Source organism: Zingiber officinale, chromosome 9A (genome assembly GCF_018446385.1).
Source record: "Zingiber officinale cultivar Zhangliang chromosome 9A, Zo_v1.1, whole genome shotgun sequence".
In the NCBI taxonomy this organism is placed as follows: domain Eukaryota; kingdom Viridiplantae; phylum Streptophyta; class Magnoliopsida; order Zingiberales; family Zingiberaceae; genus Zingiber; species Zingiber officinale.
In genome coordinates this window covers 111449257-111474166 of record NC_056002.1, presented here as the reverse complement: position 1 = coordinate 111474166, position 24910 = coordinate 111449257, and the positions used below count along the sequence as shown (strand labels likewise).

Genomic DNA, 24910 nt, shown 5'->3' with positions numbered 1-24910 from the left:
TACCCTACTAAACTTTTCAGTATCAATACTTATATGAGATTTAATATTTTTTGATATTTAAGTATATATTGAATCAAAAAATTAGTCGGTAATTGAGCAATTATAATTTTTATTGTTTCTATCCATATTTCTTGTCACGCCCCAGAAGAGTCTCTGTCAGACAAAAATCCGGCAGCATCTCCCCTGTACCGGTGACAATATGAAGCATTACTATATACAAAATATACATCAGCCACATACGGCTGGGATATATAAACAACCACGCAGTTTATATCATCAGCCCACTCGGCTGGAACAAAATATACAACCACACAGTATAATAACAGCCCACACGGCTGTATCAAACGCAGCGAAAAACTATAAAGTAATATGAATGTAACGCCAACAAAGTCACTAACTAAAATACATGCAATCACAGACTTGACTCCAAAATTCACATCGACTTATTGAAAAGCAAAATACACAAAATCAACCTACCACCCAAACGATAACAAGACAAAAAAAAAACCATCCTTGAGTGTGACATGGGACTAGCAGCCGAGACTCTCCAAGCATCCATGACTCATCTATCTGTTACCTGGCGAAAGAAAACCAATTTGCGAGGTGGTGAGTATTGGAACTCAGCGAGTAAAGATAAGATAGTGCATGAACATAATAAACAAATAGAGAATGAGCCAAGAGTATATAGTCTCATAAAAGGAAATAGCAGATACTTAAATAGAACCATAATATATGCTCATACCTGAAACCATATCCTAGGCTAGATATAGAAGTTCAGAGGTAGTACTAATCTGCTACAGTATTACTCATAACTACAGAGGTAATAAGTGAGATGTATCCATTTTGCCGATAAATAAACCAGAGTCTAAACCCCTACAACGAGTGTATATCTCAACATAAGTAAACAACAACCACATAAACTAGTACCAGCAGCAGAACCAAGTAACAGCAGCATAAGCTAGTAATAGCAGCAAAAGTAGCAACAACAGCATCAGCAGATATAATGATAACAGCGTATGCACGGATGGTCACCCTGCCCACCTCTCTGCACCACGACCCCTGTATGGTCGAGAGGCCGGATCGATGACAACTGTACCACCCAAAGGTCGTCACTCCTCTCGAGTGACCGGATGAACAGGTGCTAAGTAGCTATCTAGCTACCAAGCGAAAGGGTCCCTGTTGCTCGCAACTCCAGCTACCACTACCCATGAGTGGCCGAGTGTGGCACGACAAGACAAGCGACATCTCCTCCAACTACCACTACCCATGAGTGGCCGAGTGTACGGCGCGGCCCGACGGCTCACTCCCCCACAAGAAAGAAGTGGTCGCCTACATGCATGCAATGATATGATGCGTACAATGCAGTAGTCATCATATAAACATAAGCAAAAATCATATATAAAGTATACTACATAAAGCCAACATGCTCAATACGGTACATAAGTAAACAACAAACAAAACATACAAGATTGGTATCTAATATCTGCTAAATATCATTGATAGCAACAAGAGACTGTATGAATACAAAAATGAATGTCTCGAAGGTTTTGAGTGGAAGTATCAAGCACAGGAAAAATTACGAGTGGAGTCAAGGTAAAGCAGTCCTTATCCAAATTAGCTCATGCACTAAATTCAAAGAACTAAAAGAAACAAAGCAAGAAGTACCACCTTTATATGCAGATCGTGTCAACCGTCTTCAATCAACGTCCTGCAAATCACGTGATGTACAATTTAGCTAATTTCATAACGACACTAGATAAACCGAAACCCAACCCAATTAGCGAAAAAATCCTAATCTAACTATGAATCTCGATTCATCCAAATCCATCCAGAATTCAAGGCTATTTGCCGAAACCAAAACAATATTGAGATTGTTTCGGAATATACAAACCTGCTCAGAAATCCAAAGTTATCGTCAAGATCAATTCACAACCCTTAAGTTTGTCCAAACGAATTTGAAGCCATCAAAAGGAATGAAAACCTATTAAATTGATTCACCAAAAACCACAACCACTCTATCCAATTCGGTCATCAATTAAGCATACAAATTAGCAACGAAATTCTAAATTCAGATTTAACTAGCTACCACACCTCAAGAATCAGTTACCAAACTCGTTCACAACACATCAACCATTAGAAAACACGAAGAGAGCATCTTGAGACTTCAAGCTCCATCCAAAACTGATCATGTTAATAAAACCCGACAGCGCACGTAAATCATCAGTACCATAAATCAGAACCTTACACCGAATCACACATTTCACCGGGAAGAACCAAATCGAAAACCATACCAAGCACACCACCTTCTCTAGGTTTTTCCTCACCCCTTTACCTCACATATCTCAAGCTATCACAAGTAGAAATACTTGCCGGAACCGTTGGGGCACAGCGCGGAGAGAGGAGACCGGTGATTGCTGTGGTGCTCACGTGCGAGGAAGAGAGGAGAGGTCTGCTACCCGTAACTTGTGGTCGAAGGATGCTGGTGGAGCTAAGGCTCGCTGGGGTCGGCGTCGAGTAGAGGTGGGCAGCGGCGTCTATGGTGCTCGCGTGAGGGAGACTGGCGGTGTCCGGAAACTCGAGAGGGGAAAGGAAATTGCCGGCTAGGGTGCGGTGGATCGGCCGGAACCGAGAGAGAAAGGGGGATTCGGCGGTGTCGCGGGTAAAGGCTCGGGGAAGATGGAGTTCGGCAACGAGGGAGGGCTTAGGGCACGGGTAATAAAACTTAGGGTAATTAATATAAACCTTAGGTTAATTGAAATAATCAACTCCCTAATAAATAGGTATTCCAAACAGGCTTTTCTCAAGCCCAGTAATGCATCTCTATTAAATACGTCTTGCGGGCTCTGATTAATTCCAGAAAAATTTCTAAAAATTCCAATAAGATTATTTGTCAAATAACTTTATTATTTAATTCTTATTTTATTGGCATATTTTTCATTTCTGCTCTGTTTGAAAGCAGATACGGGAAGGGGAGGGAAGAATAAATAAGAGGAAAATGAATTTTAACCCTTGTTTGGGATGGAGTGAGATAAGGAGAAGGGGAGAAAAGGGTAAGCTTTACCATTGCATCTCATGAATCAACACAATTTCTAACACTCAGATTTGAGACATAAGGAAGGTTAAGGGGAACTCGAAAATATTTTATTCTAATTTTATCCCTATTTTAAAATATTAATTTTGAAATTAACTCATTTGTTTAAGTATCCCGTCTTTGTGTTGTCACTTCTCACACAGCGCGTCATCACCGCCCAACATCCAACCGCTCACACTCCGACATTAGCACCAACCCTCACTGCATATCTCAATTAATGGGCTATACCTATTTTTTCACATTTAAGTTTATTTTAAAAAATGAAAGTATTTTGTAAATTTATATACTTAACTGCATTTCCTCTTCTCCCAAACAAGTAACTGTTATGTTAATGAATCTTCCCTCCCTTCCAGACTAGTAAAATATAAATACTTTACTTTCCATCCCTTTCTTCTCCTTTTGTTAATTAACTTTCCTTCACCCCATCTAAACAGAGCATTATTATTTTGTTATTAATGTTTCTTTCATTTTATTCTCTAATTAGTAAATAATTCGGTAAATATATTTTTTTATACCAAATTTTTACTATAGTATATTGATATATATTTTTCTTATATTAAACTTTTTAATACCATATGTGATTTCATATGAAAATTTCAATATGCCAACCAAACCAGCCCTAGTCCTGTTTTTCTTATAGTAACAAAGTTGTGAACTTGTAAACTATATGGAAATCTCAAGATAAAAACAGGTTATTAATGCAGTTTATTTTAATGCAGATTATTATCATAATTCCTTTATCTCTTGTCCACCACATCTCAACTTTGGGATCTTTTGAGTTCAAATTAGCAATATATATCCAAATTAATTCTATAATTAACAGTAGCTTTAGATTTAACCGGAAGCTTATTCAGATCTTTTGATGCTAAATAGAATGTTTTAAGAATATACATAGAGGCGAGCCCAAAGTAAATTTTGGGATAAGTAACCTTCTAATCAAATCTAAATAGTATAAAATAAATAAATGAAAGATCTTCTTGATGGTAAAATGTCTACTCAACAGATCCCGGAATTGATGCAAACAACGCTTTAGGATGGAATTATAAACATAACCCATTTTGTCAATTTTGAGATAAGTAACTACATAATAAGGAACTCAATAGACAACTTGTGAAAATGCTCAGCTACAAAATTTAAGAAATCATGGATTTTTTTTTTTCTTAAGCCCGTTTGGTATAAAACATCAAAATCTCGGCAATTAGTGTCAGAATAAATCAAAGCAGTTAGAGCAAGACCAATATTATAAATAATTATATATGATATAAATAGCTAATAACATCCCACCCAGAAAATATATTTTATAAAACATTCTCTATTATCCAATCAATTTTTTTAAAAAAAATCCATAATCAGAATAATAGTGTAAATAATTTAAATATAAATTACAATACTTTTCTTGTGCACTGCAAAATAGAACCCACGTAAAACCAAAAGAAGGTATATTAGGTAACATTGTCAAAAATCATGTTAGCATTACAACTTCCAAGGATAGAAAAGAAGGAGAAAACACAGAAAAAAAAATCGTTTTCACAAACAAAGAAGGAATTTGTTTAATTGAATATTAGAAAGAAGCATTTTTCACAAACAAAGAAGGAAAGCGTTTAATCGATACTTGAACAAGTGGTTTAGTACTGTGTATCAAATTTTTTATATAAAATGGTATATTAAATTTTTTATATAAAATGGTATATTAAATTTTTTATATAAAATTATATATTGTATTGAAAAATTGATATAAAAAACATGAGCTATGATACTCATAAGGAAAATTCTTAAGGATAGACACATAAATGATGGGACCCATCATTTCACTTTTTGTGGGTCTCAACATTTATGTGTCTATCCTTAAAAATGTCATTTCTCAAAAAATATATATCAATGTTATACCTAAAATTTGGTATATTAAAATTTTGATATATCACATTTTTGATATGGTATAAATTTGATATACTTATTAAAAAAATTTATATACTAAAATTTTGATATAATATGTACAATACTATATCTATACCAAAATTATAAAAGTAAAAAATATATATATATTTCCAATTATCCACTAATTAAAAAATAAATCATAAAGCAAGAAAAATAATTAAATGATAAAAAACATGGAAAAAAACTAATAAAAATTATAATTATTCAATTACCTACTAATTTGGTTGGTATTTTAGTATATATTTTATCAAAAAATATTAAATCTAAATACCGATATCGATATTGAAATATTCGATACAATATAATATCATATCGACATTGTAACGCCTGAAAATTCTCAAAACAATTATTAGAAACATCCTAGTATTTTTCTGAAATTTTAGGATATTTTTACTGAATTTTTAGAGTAGCGGAAGTAGCAAAAATAAATAAGAACGTAAAATAGCTTAAGCGGGAATCAAACCTGAGACCTATTGGGTCCTACGACTTAAGGTGAACTCTAGTAACCAGGTGAACCCAGCAAGGCCGTGCTGAAAGGAAAAGGAAACAATTATATTTATATTTGAGTTGGGTGAATTTAACCACTTGATATAAATAGGGAATTATTAAGTGGGGTTGGGTTTTAACGCAACTCTTCTTCTCCTCAAACCCTCACCGCCGCCCACCTCTCCCTCCTCTTCCTCTCTCGGCGCACCAAGCCTAAGGGCTCTAGGAGCACCTTCCGGCGACGACTCCGACACGAGGACGCTTCCCTTCGCGAGAGGAACACGTAGACGCGAGGGAATCGTCGAGAAGATCGTCTCCACCGGAAATCTAGCGATTAGAATCGTAAGAAAACTAGCATGGGAGGTAAGAAACCCCTCACCTGCAGTATAAGTAGCTTTCGTATGATTGTGTGCCTTGAAATTAGCTATATGCAGATTTTTGTCGACATACCAGGTGTATTTAACCCTTCTCACAGGTTTAGGGATTAGTCAAGCATCTCTAGATGGGTCGGACACGTTTTTCCCCTTCAGTTGGAGGTTTTAGACGTTGTCGGGTCCCTAGAGGTGATCTCCCTAATAGAGAGGAGAGTTGACGTACACCAAGTGTTTGATAAAATAACTAGTATAGTTTTAACCAGTTTAACAGCTCAGTTAAATGCAATAGAAGCATTTAAGATAGTATAGTAGTCTTGCTTCAGTTTTTACAAGACTAGATGTCCAATGGGTGGACTCCCACAGTCACCTCTAGGTTCAGACAACCTAGTTCTAGGTTTAGACAACCTAGTAAGAGCAAGACAAATATTATTAGCTTATGTCAGTATTTTACTTTTAGCAGTGGTACTGTACTGGATCAGATATCCATTGGGTTGGGCTCCCACAGTCGTCCCTAGGTTCAGATAACCTAGTAACCCTACTAAATTCGGGACTTGCAAACCCGGGTCTAGTTAGGGATGCGCGCATAGCACGTACAGTTGCCGGGCCCATCAGCAGTATGATTATTATTTTAATCTATTTATGAATATAGTTTCCAAAACTTCACAATAGTTATGTGGATTCAGTACAGCTTTAGCATTAGTTTAGAATTAGTTCAGTTCAGTTTCTGTATCAGTTTAGTTTTCCTATTGATACAATAGAATAGTTTATGATTAGTTCTTATTGTCATGATCAATTTCTTAGTCCTATGTGTTGTATGTCATGCCATGCTAGCATATTCAGTATGTATTTCAAAGAGCATGTTTTTAAAACATAAATTGCATCGTATGCATGTTTTTGTGAGGTAGATGGTTTCTTACTAAGCTTTCAAGCTTACAGATACTATTTTCCTTATACTGCAGATAAAGGTAAAGGAAAAATGGACTAGCGGAGGCTGGAGGTCAATGCAATGATGAAGATGTGTGTGGATGGAACCTGGAATAAAGACCTTGGAGAAACTAGAAATAAATCTGAAACCTTAGCATTTTATTAAGTTGTTACTTTCCGCACTTCTAGTTATTTTAATGCTATGAATCATGAAAGACCGATTTAGATTGTTAGTGCTCATGCTTAGAATGTCAGTCAATCGTTATTAGTATGTTTATAACCATGTTAGAACTTGTATATGTGAATTTGGCACGAAATAGTGCTGAAATCATACTTCTGGCACGAAATCAGAAACCCCAATCGATCGGTCGATCGATTGGAGGCTTCTCAATCGATCAGCCGATCGATTGAGAAGTTCGTGCCGCGAACAGAAAGCTTCTGGATCGATCAGCCGATCGATCCAGATGCAGTCCGTCGCGAACAGAAGGCCCTGGGATCGATCGCGGGATCGATCGGGGGAATTAGCCTCACGAACAGAGAGCTCCCGAATCGATTCCTGGATCAATTGATTAGCCTGGATCGATCAGGCGATCGATCCAGAATTTTACCCGAGTACAGTAATGAGCTGAATCGATCACTGGATCGATTCGACCATTCCAATCGATCCGTGGATTGATTGGGAGGCCTGATAACAGCTGGAAAATCCTTTAGCTCAGTTCCTTGACCATGAGGGATGTAAAACATGTCATGAATAGTTTAGATTACACCCCTTAGCACATATAGAATTAAGAAATGATAATAGCTTAGCAAAGTTTTAATTAGTACAGCTTCCGCATCTAGATTTAGTAATGGTCATGGATATAGTTTAGCATAGCATAATGTGACGGTCCGGCCTTACAGCCTAGTTAGTAGAAGGCGGGTCGTTACAGAGTGGTATCAGAGCAGTGTTCCATACTTCCTACACACACATTAGCATTGAACCTGCCGCTTCCAAGTAAGAATACCTCTCATTTTTTTTTATGTTCCTGTTTTCTCGTTATAACTTATGTTAACTGAAGCATGTTAGTATGTGATAATGTTTAACAAGATAGCAGTATTTATGTAACCATGATTAGATTAGTTATGTATGTCCTCTATGTCTTTAGAAATGACACGAGGACGCCTAGCTAGAAGGGCACCAGCTACTGGGCCCCAGCATGAGGCAGGCAGTTCAGTGCCTCCCCCAGACCTAACAGCATTAGTAGCTCAGTTACACCAGCAGCTAGCTGAACAGCAATAGGAGATAGTCACCCTAAAGGCTAACCAGCAGAATACTCTCACTGTCACCCCAGAACCCAACATAGCAATCCCAGTGGTTATAGAGGTTCCACCAGTCCAGCCTACAGCACTAGTAGCCCCAGCGATAGAGGCAAAGAGAGAAGCCTACCTGATCCAGTGGCAGAGAGTCAAGCCCGAGAACTTCTCAGGCACCAGTGAACCATGGGATGCTCAAGCCTGGTTCAAAACACTGGAGAGTACGGTGGAGCTCCTGGATTGGCCAGAACAGGAAAAAGTGAAGTGCGCCTCCTTCTGCTTGACAGGAGATGCACGTATGTGGTGGGAGAGAATTAGAGCGAAGCGCCCAGTGAATCAGATGACATGGGCTGACTTCGAGAAAGAATTCTTCGAGGAGTTCTTTCACATGCGGGTCACAAACCGCCACTACGACGAGTTCACTGAGTTTCGCCAGGGTAACCTTTCAGTTGAGGAAGTCGTGAAGAAATTCAATAGATTGGCTCGTCTATGCCCTGAATTAGTCAGCACAGAAAAAGAACGAGTCCGGTTGATGCTTAAGATGCTGAGGCCGGAAATAGCAATGAACGTGGCTGGCGGCGTTCATAGGCCGCAAACCACCGAAGAACTAGTCAGCAGTGCTCTAACAACCGAGCACTACCAGAACAATATCAAGCAGCAGAAGCAAGTCCTCTCAGAGTCTAAAGGACAAGGAAGTTCAGGTACTCAGAAACAACAGAGCCACAGCACTAACTGGAAAGGGAACTCCAGCAGCAAGCGCAAACCAAGGAGTTACCCGAAAGGAGGACCAGCCAGCAAACAGCCTAGTTATCCCAAATGTGCTACTTGTGGGAAATTTCACCCAGGAGTTTGTCGCAAGGGCACACGAGGATGCTTTGAATGTAGACAAGAAGGGCATATGGCTAAGCAATGCCCGAACAAGACAAGTCTTCCTCAACCACAGTCGATACAGTATGGAGGCCAGCCAGCACAGCTACATCAGATGCAGGCCGTTTTAGATGGTCCACACATCAGCCAGGGCAGATTAGAAGCCCCTCCAGCTACGACCAATGCGAGGATCTACTCACTCACCAGGGAGAACGTAGCAAATGCCTCGACAGTTGTTTCAGGTCAGATCAGTATTTTACAGCAAAGTACAACTGTCTTATTCGATACTGGGACAACCCATTCTTATATATCCAGGGCATTTGCCGAGAAGTTAGCGATACCTCCAGAGATACTCAGTAGCCAATTTTTGACGACGCTACCTTCAGGAGAAATTATGACATCCACGCACTGGCTTAGAGCAGTGCCAGTCATTATAGCAGACAGAGAACTCTTTTGTGATCTGATAGTGCTAGAAATGATTGATTATGATGTTATTTTTGGAATGGACTTCCTAATCAGATACGGTGCCTCTATAGAGTGCCGTAAACAGAAAGTCGTATTCCAACCGGAGGCAGAGGTACAGTTCGAGTACATCGGGGAACCAAAGAAATTTCTCTCAGCTCTAAAAGCACAGAAATTAATGGATTCAGGATGTACGGGATTCCTAGCACATGTAGTCAATACCAGTCAGGACAAGGACCAACAGCTAGCAGAGGTCCGAGTCGTATTTGACTACCCAGCAGTCTTCCCTGAGGAGTTACCAGGTCTAGCACCAGACAGGGAGATTAAATTTGAGATAGAACTCATTCCCGGTACAAATCCTATCTCCAAGGCACCCTACCGCATGGCTCCAGCAGAACTGAAGGAACTTCATGAACAACTACAGGAGCTGCTTGACAAAGGCTTCATACGTCCTAGTCACTCACCATGGGGGGCACTTGTATTGTTCGTGAAGAAGAAGGACGGGAGCATGCGCCTGTGTATAGATTACCGGGCACTGAATCAAGTCACAATCAAGAACAGGTATCCTCTTCCCAGAATAGATGACCTATTCGATCAGCTAAAGGGAGCAGCAGTGTTCTCGAAAATAGACCTCAGATCAGGTTATCATCAGGTGAAAGTTAAAGAAGGGGATATACCCAAGACAGCATTCAGGACTAGATACGGACACTACGAGTTCGTAGTCATGCCCTTTGGCGTAACAAATGCTCCAGCTACTTTCATGAACCTCATGAACAGAGTATTCAGGGATTACCTAGATAAATTTGTTATTGTGTTTATCGATGACATCCTTATCTATTCAGGAACTCAGGAAGAACACGCAGAGCACCTGAAAATAGTATTGCAGACCCTTCTGCAGAACCGGTTGTACGCCAAGTTCACGAAATGTGAATTTTGGTTAGATCAGGTATCCTTCCTGGGTCACATCATCTCAAAGGATGGTATCATGGTAGACCCCAGTAAGATAGAAGCTGTGAGTAGTTGGAAAAGATCCAAGAACACCAGTGAGATCAGAAGCTTTCTGGGATTAGTAGGTTATTACAGAAAGTTCGTAGAAGATTTCTCCAGGATAGCCTCCCCACTGACAGATCTTACCAGAAAGAACAGAAGGTTTCAGTGGACAGAGGACTGTGAGAACAGCTTTAGCGAGCTAAAGAGGAGATTGACCAGTGCACCTATTCTGACTCTACCAGAAAACACAGGCAGCTTTGACATTTATAGTGATGCCTCTAAATTGGGACTAGGAGCAGTGCTGATGTAAAATGGTAAGGTGATCGCCTATGCCTCCAGACAACTCAAAGACTATGAGAGGAACTATCCTACTCATGATCTTGAGCTTGCAGCAGTCGTGTTCGCTCTCAAAATTTGGAGACATTACCTGTATGGAGCTCAGTGTAGAGTGTATACAGATCATCAGAGTCTGAAGTATTTCTTCACTCAGAAGGATCTGAATATGCGACAGCGCAGATGGCTAGAGCTGGTCAAGGACTATGACATAGACATCCTCTATCACCCAGGAAAAGCTAACAAGGTAGCAGATGCACTTAGCAGAAAGTCCAGTGCTACCTTACTATCCCTAGCAGCCATGTCACCGCCCCTACAGAAGGAGATCACAGATTTCGGTCTCGAACTCATAGTGGGACAACTCTCTACTATGACCTTAGCATCTACCTTGCTTGGTGACATCCAGATAGCTCAGGAATAGGATCCTGAAATTCAGAAAATCAAGCAAGGGTTAGCGGAATCAGAAAGTGGAGAGTTCAGAATGACCAATAGTGGGGTATTGTACTTTGGTGACAGACTTTGTGTTCCAGATCAGGAGGAACTACGCAGGAAGATCTTAGATGAGGCTCACAGGACTCCTTATGCGATGCATCCTGGCTCCACCAAGATGTACCAAGACCTAAAGAGACGTTTTTGGTGGCCTGGGATGAAGAGAGACATCGCTAGATATGTTAGCACCTGTCTGACCTGTCAGAGGGTCAAGGCAGAACATCAGAGACCAGGAGGAGTTTTGCAGCCTATTCAGATTCCAGAATGGAAGTGGGAAGATATTTCCATGGACTTCATAGTGGGACTACCCAGAACCACAAATGGTTTTGATACCATCTGGGTAATAGTCGACAGATTGACTAAATCAGCCCACTTCTTAGCTATCAGGATATCCTACTCCATGGAACAGCTAGCTCAGTTATATCTCAAGAAGATCGTCAGACTACATGGAGTCCCATGGACCATTATTTCAGACAGGGACAGTAGATTCACATCACACTTCTGGGAGTGTGTACAATCAGCATTGGACACTAAGTTGAAATTTAGCACAGCTTTCCATCCTCAGACAGATGGTCAGATGGAGCGAGTAAATCAGGTACTCGAAGATATGCTCTGCACATGTGCCCTAGACTTCAAAAGAAGTTGGTGTAAATATCTGAGTTTAGTAGAATTTGCATACAACAATAGCTATCAGGTCACTATCGGTATGGCACCTTACGAAGCTCTTTACGGGCGGAGGTGTAGATCTCCAATCTGCTGGTATGAGAGTGGTGAACAGAAAGAACTAGAACTCCAGACAGATCTAGTAGCAGACACCACAGCAGCTATACAGCAGATCCGCCAGAGGATAGAGACAGCTCAGAGCCGCCAGAAAAGCTATGCTGATACACGGCGCAGACCCTTAGAGTTTTCAGTTGGGGATTCAGTGTTTCTCAGAGTAGCTCCCATGAAGGGAGTAATGCGTTTTGGGAAAAAGGGCAAATTGAGTCCCAGATACGTAGGACCATACCTTATCACTAGAAGAGTTGGCAAGGTAGCATATGAGATAGAGTTACCCCAGGAGATGTCAACTATCCATAATGTATTTCATGTCTCTGTGCTGAAGAAGCATATCCCAGATGCCACCCAAGTGATTGAGCCCCAGTCGGTACCAGTCCGCGAAGACCTCAGCTATGACAGTCGGTTAAGAAATTGCGGAACAAGGAGGTACCAATAGTAAAAGTTATTTGGCAAAATCACACCACAGAAGAGGCAACGTGGGAGACAGAAGCTAGTATGAGACAGAAGTACCCAGAATTATTCTAAGTTCGAGGACGAACTTTTTATAAGGTATGGGGGATTTTAACGCCCAAAATTCTCAAAACAATTATTAGAAACATCCTAGTATTTTTCTGGAATTTTAGGATATTTTTACAGATTTTTTAGAGTAGCGGAAGTAGCAAAAATAAATAAGAACGTAAAATAGCTTAAGCGGGAATCGAACCCGAGACCTATTGGGTCCTACGACTTAAGGTGAACTCTAGTAACCAGGTGAACCCAGTAGGGCCGTGCTGAAAGGAAAAGGAAACAATTATATTTATATTTGAGTTGGGTGAATTTAACCACTTGATATAAATAGGAAATTATTAAGTGGGGTTGGGTTTTAACGCAACTCTTCTTCTCCTCAAACCCTCACCGCCGCCCACCTCTCCCTCCTCTTCCTCTCTGGGCGCACCAAGCCTAAGGGCTCTAGGAGCACCTTCCGGCGACGACTCCGACACGAGGACGCTTCCCTTCGCGAGAGGAACACGTAGACGCGAGGGAACCGTCGAGAAGATCGTCTCCACCGAAAATCTAGCGATTAGAATCGTAAGAAAACTAGCACGGGAAGTAAGAAACCCCTCACCTGCAGTATAAGTAGCTTTCGTATGATTGTGTGCCTTGAAATTAGCTATATGCAGATTTTTGTCGACATACCGGGTGTATTTAACCCTTCTCACAGGTTTAGGGATTAGTCAAGCATCTCTAGATGGGCCGGACACGTTTTTCCCCTTCAGTTGGAGGTTTTAGACGTTATCGGGTGCCTAGAGGTGATCTCCCTAATAGAGAGGAGAGTTGACATACATCAAGTGTTCGATAAAATAACTAGTATAGTTTTAACCAGTTTAACAGCTCAGTTAAATGCAACAGAAGCATTTAAGATAGTATAGTAGTCTTGCTTCAATTTTTACAGGACTAGATGTCCAATGGGTGGGCTCCCACAGTCGCCTCTAGGTTCAGACAACCTAGTTCTAGGTTTAGACAACCTAGTAAGAGCAAGACAAGTATTATTAGCTTATGTCAGTATTTTACTTTTAGCAGTGGCACTGTACTGGATCAGATATCCATTGGGTTGGGCTCCCACAGTCGTCCCTAGGTTCAGATAACCTAGTAACCCTACTAAATTCGGGACTTACAAACCCGGGTCTAGTTAGGGATGCGCGCATAGCACGTACAGTTGTCGGGCCCATCAGCAGTATGATTATTATTTTAATCTATTTATGAATATAGTTTCCAAAACTTCACAATAGTTATGTGGATTCAATACAGCTTTAGCATTAGTTTAGAATTAGCTCAGTTCAGTTTCTGTATCAGTTTAGTTTTCCTATTGATACAATAGAATAGTTTATGATTAGTTCTTATTGCCATGATCAATTTTTTAGTCCTATGTGTTGTATGCCATGCCATGCTAGCATATTCAGTATGTATTTCAAAGAGCATGTTTTTAAAACATAAATTGCATCGTATGCATGTTTTTGTGAGGTAGATGGTTTCTTACTAAGCTTTCAAGCTTACAGATACTATTTTCCTTATACTGCAGATAAAGGTAAAGGAAAAATGGACTAGCGGAGGCTGGAGGTCAATGCAATGATGAAGATGTGTGTGGATGGAACCTGGAATAAAGACCTTGGAGAAACTAGAAATAAATCTGAAACCTTAGCATTTTATTAAGTTGTTACTTTCCGCACTTCTAGTTATTTTAATGCTATGAATCATGAAAGACCGGTTTAGATTGTTAGTGCTCATGCTTAGAATGTCAGTCAATCGTTATTAGTATGTTTATAACCATGTTAGAACTTGTATATGTGAATTTGGCACGAAATAGTACTGAAATCGGACTTCTGGTACGAAATCAGAAACCCCAATCGATCGGTCGATCGATTGGAGGCTTCTCAATCGATCAGCCGATCGATTGAGAAGTTCGTACCGCGAACAGAAAGCTTCTGGATCGATCAGCGGATCGATCCGGATGCAGTCCGTCGCGAACAGAAGGCCCTGGGATCGATCGCGGGATCGATCGAGGGAATTAGCCTCGCGAACAGAGAGCTCCCGAATCGATTCCTGGATCGATTGATTAGCCTGGATCGATCAGCCGATCGATCCAGAATTTTACCCGAGTACAGTAATGAGCTGAATCGATCACTGGATCGATTCGACCATTCCAATCGATCCGTGGATCGATTGGGAGGCCTGATAACAGCTGGAAAATCCTTTAGCTCAGTTCTTTGACCATGAGGGATGTAAAACATGTCATGAATAGTTTAGATTACACCCCTTAGCACATATAGAATTAAGAAATGATAATAGCTTAGTAAAGTTTTAATTAGTACAGCTTCCGCATCTAGATTTAATAATGGTCATGGATATAGTTTAGCACAGCATAATATGACGGTCCAGCCTTACAGCCTAATTAGTAGAAGGCGGGTCGTTACAGACATATATCTAAATTCACAATCTTTGTTCTAGTATCACTGAACTAAGATTCACAAACATTATAGAACTTGCATATGATAATGGATCAACCTATAAACATAATTAACAAATCAATAGCTCTGAAGAACAAATAAATATAGAAAAAAAATCAAATAAATTAACAAAAATTCAGAATAACTTTTTATTGGAAGATCTCTATTATATGAGAAAAATTGTTGTCCGTGATTTTTGGATGGAACTCATCAAGGATGAAGCAATTTATTTATCTATAGAAATAAAAAAATTAAATGAAAAACAGTTACAATGATAATTAAACACTTAGTCCACTGTCAAATAAAATATAAGAAAATATTTTAAGTAACACTGAACATTTCATAGCAATTTCTTTTGGTATATTAGGTAATATTGTCAAAAATCATGTTAGCATTACAACTTCCAATGATAGAAAAGAAGGAGAAAAACAGGAAAAAAAAAAAAACATTTTCACAAACAACGAAGGAATTTGTTTAATTGAATACTAGAAAGAAGCATTTTCACAAACAAAGAAGGAAAGTGTTTAATGGATACTTGAACAATTGGTTTAGTACTGTGTATCAAATTTTTTTATATAAAACGGTATATTGAATTTTTTATATAAAATCTATTGAAGAATTGATATAAAAAATATATATCAATATTATACCTAAAATTTGGTATATTAAAATTTTGATATATCACTTTTTTGATATGGTATAAATTTGATATACTTATTAAAAATTTTGATATACTAAAATTTTGATATAATACGTGTAATACTGTTTATTCCAAAATTATAAAAGTAAAAAAATATATATTTTTCTAATTATCCACTAATTAAAAAATAAATCATCTTCACGACGATGGATAAAATAAGAAAAATAATTAAACGATAAAAAACATGGAAAACTAATAAAAATTATAATTATCCAATTAGCTACTGTTTTGGTTGGTATTTTAGTATATATTTTATCAAAAAAAATATTAAATCTAAATACCGATATCAATATCGAAATATTCGATACAGTATAATACCATATCGACATATATCAAAATTCACAATCTTTATTCTATTTTAGTATCATTGAACTAAGATTCACAAACATTCTAGAACTTGCATATGATAATGGATCAACCTATAAACATGATTAACAAATCAATACCTCTTAAGAACAAATAAATATAGAAAAAAAATAAATTAATTAACAAAAATTCAGAATTAACTTTTTATTGGAAGATTTCTATTAGATGAGAAAAATTATTGTCCGTGATTTTTGGAAGATCTCATCAAGATGAAACAATTTTTTTATATATAGAAATAAAAAATTAAATGAAAAACGGTTACAATGATAATTAAACACTTAGTCTCAAATAAAATATAAGAAAATATTTCAAACAACACTGAACATTTGATAGTAATTTTTGTAAGAAAATTTTAAAAGAATAAAAGAATAATACAACTTTTGGAATTGAAAAAAATGAAAATGCTCTGAAACCCTTAAGAGATCACAAAAAAATATAAATAAATAAAATAATATAAACACGTGCACCAAATAATGTGAAAGGAAAGAAACAACTTGGGCATTTCATTGCATAACATGTAATTATTTTCAAAATATAACATTCACCACAACTGTAACTAAATATTAAAGGTAAACATCTTATCTAGCTTAAATGTTCCATTTCCAATAAGATAAAGAAATAAAAAATAAAGTAAAAAAAGAGATGAAATGAATTTAAAGCATTTAAAAAAAATGAGGGTACCTACGTATTCATAGTATATTAAATTTTACATACGAAATCACGTATCATATAGAAAAATTTTAGTATAAAAAATTCGATATAAAAAAGATATATATTAATGTTCGAAAACGTTAGTATATTAGATTTTCGGAATGATATAAATTTTATACCGATTAAATAAAAATAATTTAATATAATTTTAATATGGTGTTGATACAATATTATCTATATTTAAAAGAGAATTTGTTTAATCTTTCTGTATATATTAAAAAATATTAAATCTCATATCAATAATATCATATCAAAAAATTTAATATATCACAAATAAATTAAATTTCAAATTACACCTGAATTATGCTATGAATTTACCTATTTAATAAAACCAAATGATGAACCAGCCTAGTTGGTACTATAATCCATTTGCTAGCAAGGTGCATAAAGGCTATAATGCACAAGTAAAATTTGTAATGGTTAGGAATCGATTCTTAGGAACTGATGATCTGAGGTTTATCCTATCATGCACCTATAGTCTGCGTATCTATATGAACCTCTCTTTATATCCGTGGGGTCAGCACTAGGGGGGCCGTTAAAGTAGCGGATCTATCTTTTTTATAATGCACAAGTAAAAGTAGTACAAATATCCAACAAAAAAATATATGAAAGGTCTAAATGTTATTTATGTTTTTAGGTTAATGTCCACACAATATTCATATTATCTAACTAATATACATATATAATTGGCAAGGAAAAAATTAAAACCGCCCATGCTTCTTAATTGAAAAATATCTATCAAAAGAAAGCAATATTAGAGTCATTATAGGATGAGAGTTTTAGTGCGAAGAGAAATTTTTTCAGCAAAGATGGTTGATCGCCATCGGGCAAACAATGCAAGGGTTTTTATTCAAGGGGAGAGAGATCAGACTTTCATTGTGCTGGGATTCAAGTCGTTAGAGTTTAAAACGTCATAAAGAATGATTTGTTATCATAAATCTTAAATTTTTGTGTTTAAATAGGTAGAGATAAACTTTCTCACAAAACTCCACTTTATTATACGAAGTGAGAATTTACGACTAGGGATGTGAATTAAATTAAATTCGACTCTGTCTAAATTAGAATTGAGAGTTTCATAATTTCATGATTCTCCTTCCCCTTCGATTCCCGATTTAATCAAAAATTTAATTATTTTAATTTTCAATCATTAATTAATATTTTATCAATTCAATTTATTCATTTATCTTATATAAAATTTGATTGGTTCAACACAAAGGAGGTAAATCACGGATGACTACTAGTCTTTGGAATAGTGACTAGCACATAAGGGAGACATTTATCTCGACTTTGCCGAGATTCGAACCCCAGACCTTATTGATAAAAAAGGTGAATACGCTCGCCCCCAGAGTCCCCGCAAACCCATCTCATGACCAACACGGAGGAGGTAAATCACGGGCGGCTACTAGTCTTTGAAATAATGATTAGCACATAAGGGAAACATTTACCTCGACTTTGTCAAGATTTGATATATATCCCCTTACATATACATGTATTTACAAATTACATCTTAATAAGGATATCAAATAATTGATAAGTGACAGGGAAAATTGACCATATTAATAATTTCAGTCCTAGATTATTAGAATTAAATTATGCTTTGTAATTAAAACCTAAGTGCAAAGTATGTCCAAAATATAAGTGATTAGGATTTCATAATGAGCAGATTAAATTGAATTAACGGATGAAACTGAATAATTAAAGTTAAAATTTTGAATATTAAATTTAGTTAAAATATAAATGTATTCGATTTCTATTTAAACCAATCGGCTACTCGTTCCTACCATGGCATCATCGTTAACTCTATCCGCGTTCCAAATTCGAACTTCGCCTCCTTGCTACAACGTGAACGCAGCCATCGTCGCCTCGCAGAGCTCTAGAGAGGCACCTGATTTGCGCTTCTCCACGCCCGTTCAGCTGCAGCAGCTCCACGCCCGCCTCATCAAGTCCGGCCTCCCCCTTTCCTCCTCCTTCCCCATCTCTCTCACCCGCGTCGCCGCGGTCTGCGCGCTCTCCTCCCCCTCCGACTTCTCCTACGCCCGCCGTGTCTTCCTCTTATACGGAGACGCCCCTTCCGAGACACTCCTTTTGAACACCCACCTCAATACCCTCTCTTCCTCCCCATGCCCCGGCGAAGCCCTCGCACTCTTCTCCCGCCTCTGCTTCGCCGGCGTCCTTCCGGACACTTTTACTTTATCCTTCGTGCTAAAAGCCTGCTCCCGCTCTCCCCTTTCTCTGCTCCTTGGCCGCGCCGTCCACGCCCTCGTCGAGAAGCTCGGCTTCCGCTCTGACATTTTTCTCCTTAACACCCTCGTCCACATGTATGCCTCCCTCGGTGACACGGCTTCCGCGAGGCTTCTCTTCAATGTCATTCCGGCGAAGGACGTGGTCACCTGGAACATCATGATTACACATCACACGAAGAAAGGCGAAATGGTGGTCGCACAACAGCTGTTCGACTCAATGCCAGAGAGGAGCGTCCGGTCATGGACGGCGATGATCGCAGGGTATGTCCAGTGGAAGAATCCCAATGAGGCTCTCCGGTTGTTCCGCGACATGGAAACCACCGGAATGCAGCCAAATGAGGAGACGGTGGTCGCCGTGCTCGCGGCCTGTGCAGACCTCGGAGAGCTGGATTTGGGGAAACGGATCCATGCGTTCGCAATGCAGTGCTCACTCCACAAGAACAATGTGCGCGTCTGCAACACGCTGATCGACATGTATGATCCTGTCTGGAAGCTGAGAAAACGAACCTGCCGGTGTGACGTGTCTGGAAGATTGACCGCATCCCCATGACTCGGTTGATGATCTGTCCACTGCGTTGACTAGGTCGTCTAAAGTCCTCCTCCGGTCAACTGTACCTGCATCCAGCGACCGGGTCGCCCCGGCCTCTAGTACCTCGGTGCTCGAGGCGAATCCCACAGATATATGAGTATCCAGATAATAACAGAATAGTAGTAAAATAAACAGATACCGAGTACGAGAACGTACCCTGGCCCAGGGGGGCGCCCTCGGATGGATGGGTGAGCTGGTCGGATACAGATCGAGTCGTCGCGGCTCTGCCGGATGGATGTATCATCATAGTAGTAATACAAATAGCAAAGAATCACGGCTCGATGGCCGGAAAACACAACGGATGCACAGAAACACCGCTGAGGGCCGGATCTACGACAAAAGCAGTGGAGACAACAAATGTACAACCATCGGAGCCTACTGTCGGGACGCCGGGGTCGGCTGTAGGACTACCGGAAGAGGCGGTAGAGGCTGTGACAGGAGACAACGGCCGCTGTACAGTGGTAAACGCGGAAAGAGGTGGCGGCAGCCGCTGCAGACGGCGGCTGGCGCTGGAAGAGGCGACTGCTGGCCACTGTGGTGGTCGCAGGCGGCGGCTCCGGCCACTAGAGGCAGCAACGATGGCTACATGAGGCGACAGCTGTGCTCCGATGCGCTGCCGGTGTGGAAAAGAGAGACGAGGACGAAGAGAGCACGAGGTTCGGCTGCTGGCCGTCGCGAGGGCTGCGGTCTGTTCCTGGAGGTTTGTCGGCGAGGAAGGAGAGGGATGGTCCGAGGAGCTGGAGGTCGGGGCCGCGAGGAGGAGGTGAGAGGCGACGATAACCGGTGTCGGCGCCCGGCCCCCCCTTTTCTTTGTGTTGGCGGCGGTCTTCCCCTTTCTCCCTGGCGGCAGCAGCCACCCCAAAAAAACACGAGCCCTCCTCCCCTAAAGAAACCTAAACATCCCCCTTACCAAAATGCCCTTCTTTTTCCTCTTAATTACCTTTGACCTCTTCACATATCCGGATCACAAGCCTCCCCTTCAAGTCTAGTCGAAGGAGGCGTGAGTCCGACTGACTGGACAGTCTATCGCAAAGATTTGAACCACTCTCGATGTCAAAGCCAAAACGCTGAACCAATAATATAATGTCCCTCGAGCGGTCGCGATAATAATGGTGTCGCAGGAGATGGTCACGATACCGAGCAAACTAAGTCGGAAACTGGACCAATGCCAAGTGCGCAACCGCGAAAATACCGACCGGACGATCGAAGTGCTGTCGATCGGATGGATAGATGCTAGGCGAACGCTGTCGTGCGAGCGATCGAAATGACGTCGATCGGATGGATAGATGCTAGGCGAACGCTGTCGTGCGAGCGATCGAAATGACGTCGATCGGATGGATAGATGCCGGGCGGACGATACCGCGCGTGCGACCGGAATGATGGCGATCGGTCGGATAAATGCCGGGCGGACGATACCGCGCGTGCGACCGGAATGATGTCAATCGGAAGAATAGATACCTGGCCGCGACGACTGCTCGACCCCGAACGGGGGAGATAGATGATCATGAATCTTGTCCATGACCAGTGAAGGCCGCTCAACCCCGAACGGGGGATATAGACATATGATGTGCTGGTCCGCTGAACGGGTCCGAAACCGATGATGATCGCTTGAATATAATCCTCCCGGCCGATCGGCTCGGGGGTCTTCGCCATCGAGCCCCTGGCTCGTATATAATCCTCCCGGCCGAACGGCTCGGGGGTCTTCACCATCGAGCCCTGGCTCGTATATAATCCTCCCGGCCGATCGGCTCGGGGGTCTTCGCCATCGAGCGTGTGCGACTACGGGCTCGTATATAATCCTCCCGGCTCGGGGTCTTCGCCATCGAGCCCTGCTCGTATATAATCCTCCGGTGCTCGGCTAAAATGTACTGGCCGGCTCAGCTCTCGCTCCCGAGGTAGTACTCGGCTAAAATGTACTGGCCGGGGCCTTCGCTCCCTGAGGTAGTACTCAGCTAAAATGTACCTGGCCGAGCGGCTCAGGCCTTCGCTCCCTAGCGACCAATGGAGATCTGCAACAGCTCCCTACTCCCGAACACCCGTGGAGTTAGGAGAACATAAGACACTCTTCAGAATACAAGGCAATAACCTCCCTCTATCATCTTGAACAGCGCAGAGTTTTGGTTTCCCATCCTGCCATAATAGTATGCAGCCCGGCCGAACAGCTCGGGGTCTTCGTTTTCGAACGCTGCTTATATTCTATACGCAGCCCGGCCGAGCGGCCTGGGGTCTTCGGGATATCCTTCCCGACCGAACGGCTCGGGATCTTCTATTTCAAGCATCGCTCGTATCCCATACGCAGCCCGGCCAAACGGCTCGGGGTCTTCGGGTTCGAGCCCGTGGCTCGGATATAAACCTCCCGGGCGCACGGCTTGGGGGCCTTCGGCTTCGAGCCCGTGGCTCGGATATAAACCTCCCGGTCGAACGGCTCGGGGGCCTTCGCCTTCGAGTCTGGCTCGGATATAAACCTCCCGGCCACACGGCTCGGGGGCCTTCGTCTTCGAGCCTGTGGCTCGGATATAAACCTCCCGGCCGATCGGCTCGGGGGCCTTCGTCTTCGAGCCCGTGGCTCGGATATAAACCTCCCGGCCGATCGGCTCGGGGGCCTTCGGGTTCGAGCCCCTGGCTCGAATATAAACCTCCCGGCCGATCGGCTCGGGGGCCTTCGGGTTCGAGCCCCTGGCTCGAATATAAACCTCCCGGCCGATCGGCTCGGGGGCCTTCGGGTTCGAGCCCCTGGCTCGAATATAAACCTCCCGGCCGGGGCCTTCGGGTTCGAGCCCCTGGCTCGAATATAAACCTCCCGGCCGATCGGCTCGGGGGCCTTCGGGTTCGAGCCCCTGGCTCGAATATAAACCTCCCGGCCGATCGGCTCGGGGGCCTTCGGGACTAGTACAGATCATATAACTGACAGAACAAATAACAGAAAAACTGACCGTGGTCATGAGGATGGCAGAACTCTCCGGCATCATCCATCTTCACGTTCCAGATCAGGCGCGTTCCCACAGACGGCGCCATTTTGATCCTGTCTGGAAGCTGAGAAAACGAACCTGCCGGTGTGACGTGTCTGGAAGATTGACCGCATCCCCATGACCCGGTTGATGATCTGTCCACTGCGTTGACTAGGTCGTCTAAAGTCCTCCTCCGGTCAACTGTACCTGCATCCAGCGACCGGGTCGTCCCGGCCTCTAGTACCTCGGTGCTCGAGGCGAATCCCACAGATATATAAGTATCCAGATAATAACATAATAGTAGTAAAATAAACAGATACCGAGTACGAGAACGTACCCTGGCCCAGGGGGGCGCCCTCGGATGGATGGGTGAGCTGGTCGGATACAGATCGAGTCGTCGCGGCTCTGCCGGATGGATGTATCATCATAGCAGTAATACAAATAGCAAAGAATCACGGCTCGATGGCCGGAAAACACAACGGATGCACAGAAACACCGCTGAGGGCCGGATCTACGACAAAAGCAGTGGAGACAACAAATGTACAACCATCGAAGCCGACTGTCGGGACGCCGGAGTCGGCTGTAGGACTACCGGAAGAGGCGGTAGAGGCTGTGACAGGAGACAACGGCCGCTGTACAGTGGTAAATGCGGAAAGAGGCGGCGGCAGCCGCTGCAGACGGCGGCTGGCGCTGGAAGAGGCGACTGCTGGCCACTGTGGTGGTCGCAGGCGGCGGCTCCGGCCACTAGAGGCAGCAACGATGGCTACATGAGGCGACAGCTGTGCTCCGATGCGCTGCCGGTGTGGAAAAGAGAGACGAGGACGAAGAGAGCACGAGGTTCGGCTGCTGGCCGTCGCGAGGGCTGCGGTCTGTTCCTGGAGGTTTGTCGGCGAGGAAGGAGAGGGATGGTCCGAGGAGTTGGAGGTCGGGGCCGCAAGGAGGAGGTGAGAGGCGACGATAGCCGATGCCGGCGTCAGTGAGTAGCATCAGATGGAGAAGAAGAAAACCCCCCCCCCCCCCCCCCCCTTTTCTTTGTGTTGGCGGCGGTCTTCCCCTTTCTCCCTGGCGGCAGCAGCCACCCCAAAAAAACACGAGCCCTCCTCCCCTAAAGAAACCTAAACATCCCCCTTACCAAAATGCCCTTCTTTTTCCTCTTAATTACCTTTGACCTCTTCACATATCCGGATCAATGTACATCAAGTGCGGGTGCCTGCAGCTGGCTCGGCAAGTCTTCGATGAAATGGCTGAGCGAACCGTGGTGTCATGGTCAGCGATGATTGGTGGGCATGCGATGCACGGGCAAGCCGAGGAAGCATTGGAGCTCTTTTCCAAGATGGAGGAAGCTAGCGTTGAGCCAAACGCAGTCACATTTGTGGGGCTGCTTCACGCCTGCAGCCATATAGGCCTGCTGCAGGAGGGGAGGCAGTTCTTCAGGAGCATGACCCAAGACTATGGCATTGTCCCTGATATCGAACATTATGGCTGCATGGTTGACCTCCTCAGTCGCGCAGGGCTCCTCGAGGAAGCCAGGGAGTTCATAAACAAGATGCCAATCGAGCCCAACAGTGTGGTCTGGGGAGCACTACTGGGCGGAGCCAAAGTTCATAAGAATATCGAAATGGGAGAAGAGGCAATTCACAATTTGATGGAATTGGACCCTCGTAACGATGGCTATTATGTTGTTCTATCGAACATATATGCCGACGCAGAGCGATGGGAGGATGTGGCTAAGATTCGACGGATGATGAAGGATCGAGGACTGAAGAAGACTCCAGGGTGGAGCACAATTTCCTTGGACGGAGTGGTGCATTCGTTCGTAGCTGGTGAGAGTGATCATCCACAAATTGAGGAGATCCACAGAAGTTTGGATGAACTGTTGGAGAAGTTGAGGCATCGGGGTTATGTTCCTGATACATCAGCAGTATTGCTTGACATGGATGAGAAGAACAAGGAACGTGTGCTATATCACCATAGTGAGAAGTTAGCAGCTGCGTATGGGCTAATGAACACTGCCAACGGCACACCCATTAGGATTATGAAGAATCTCAGAGTTTGTAGTGACTGCCACGCTGCTTTGAAATTGATATCTGAGATTACTAACCGTGAAATTGTAGTCCGAGACCGAAACAGGTTTCACTCCTTCAGACACGGGTCCTGTTCTTGTAAAGATTATTGGTAGCAAGGTATGAGATGGGTGATTGAAGACTCACTCTGCATTTGTATTTTGAGTTTAAAATTATAATTTTTTTTAAAAAATAAATAATAAAAAGTGATATTAAGTGCTTCCGTAGCAATTTTACATGACAGTTTCACTGTCACAATTTTGGAAATTAAAAATCATGATC

General features: G+C 42.1%; 1 protein-coding gene and 1 long non-coding RNA gene across 2 annotated transcripts; one reads left to right on the top strand and one right to left on the bottom strand.

Moving 5' to 3' along the window:
• Nucleotides 1-315: 315 nt before the first annotated feature.
• Nucleotides 316-20019, bottom strand: LOC122021851. Its single transcript, XR_006122658.1, has 2 exons — nt 19774-20019; nt 316-577 (listed from the first exon to the last, which is right to left on the bottom strand). It is a non-coding gene; the product is annotated as an uncharacterized LOC122021851 (long non-coding RNA).
• LOC122021850 (pentatricopeptide repeat-containing protein At5g66520-like) lies at nt 18362-24744 on the top strand. The gene is made up of 2 exons (XM_042580016.1): nt 18362-19512; nt 23767-24744. Exons 1-2 carry the CDS (start codon nt 18568-18570, stop codon nt 24742-24744), a joined length of 1923 nt encoding a protein of 640 aa, XP_042435950.1. The 5' UTR covers nt 18362-18567.
• The last annotated feature ends 166 nt before the right edge of the window (nt 24745-24910 follow it).

Bases quoted from the DNA above. Each gene is read 5' to 3' on its own strand.
- LOC122021850 (XM_042580016.1), top strand. From the start codon at position 18,568: ATGGCATCATCGTTAACTCTATCCGCGTTCCAAATTCGAACTTCGCCT. The intron at 19,513-23,766 runs GTCTGGAAGCTG...ATGTACATCAAG, and splicing joins TGATCGACATGTATGATCCT to TGCGGGTGCCTGCAGCTGGC.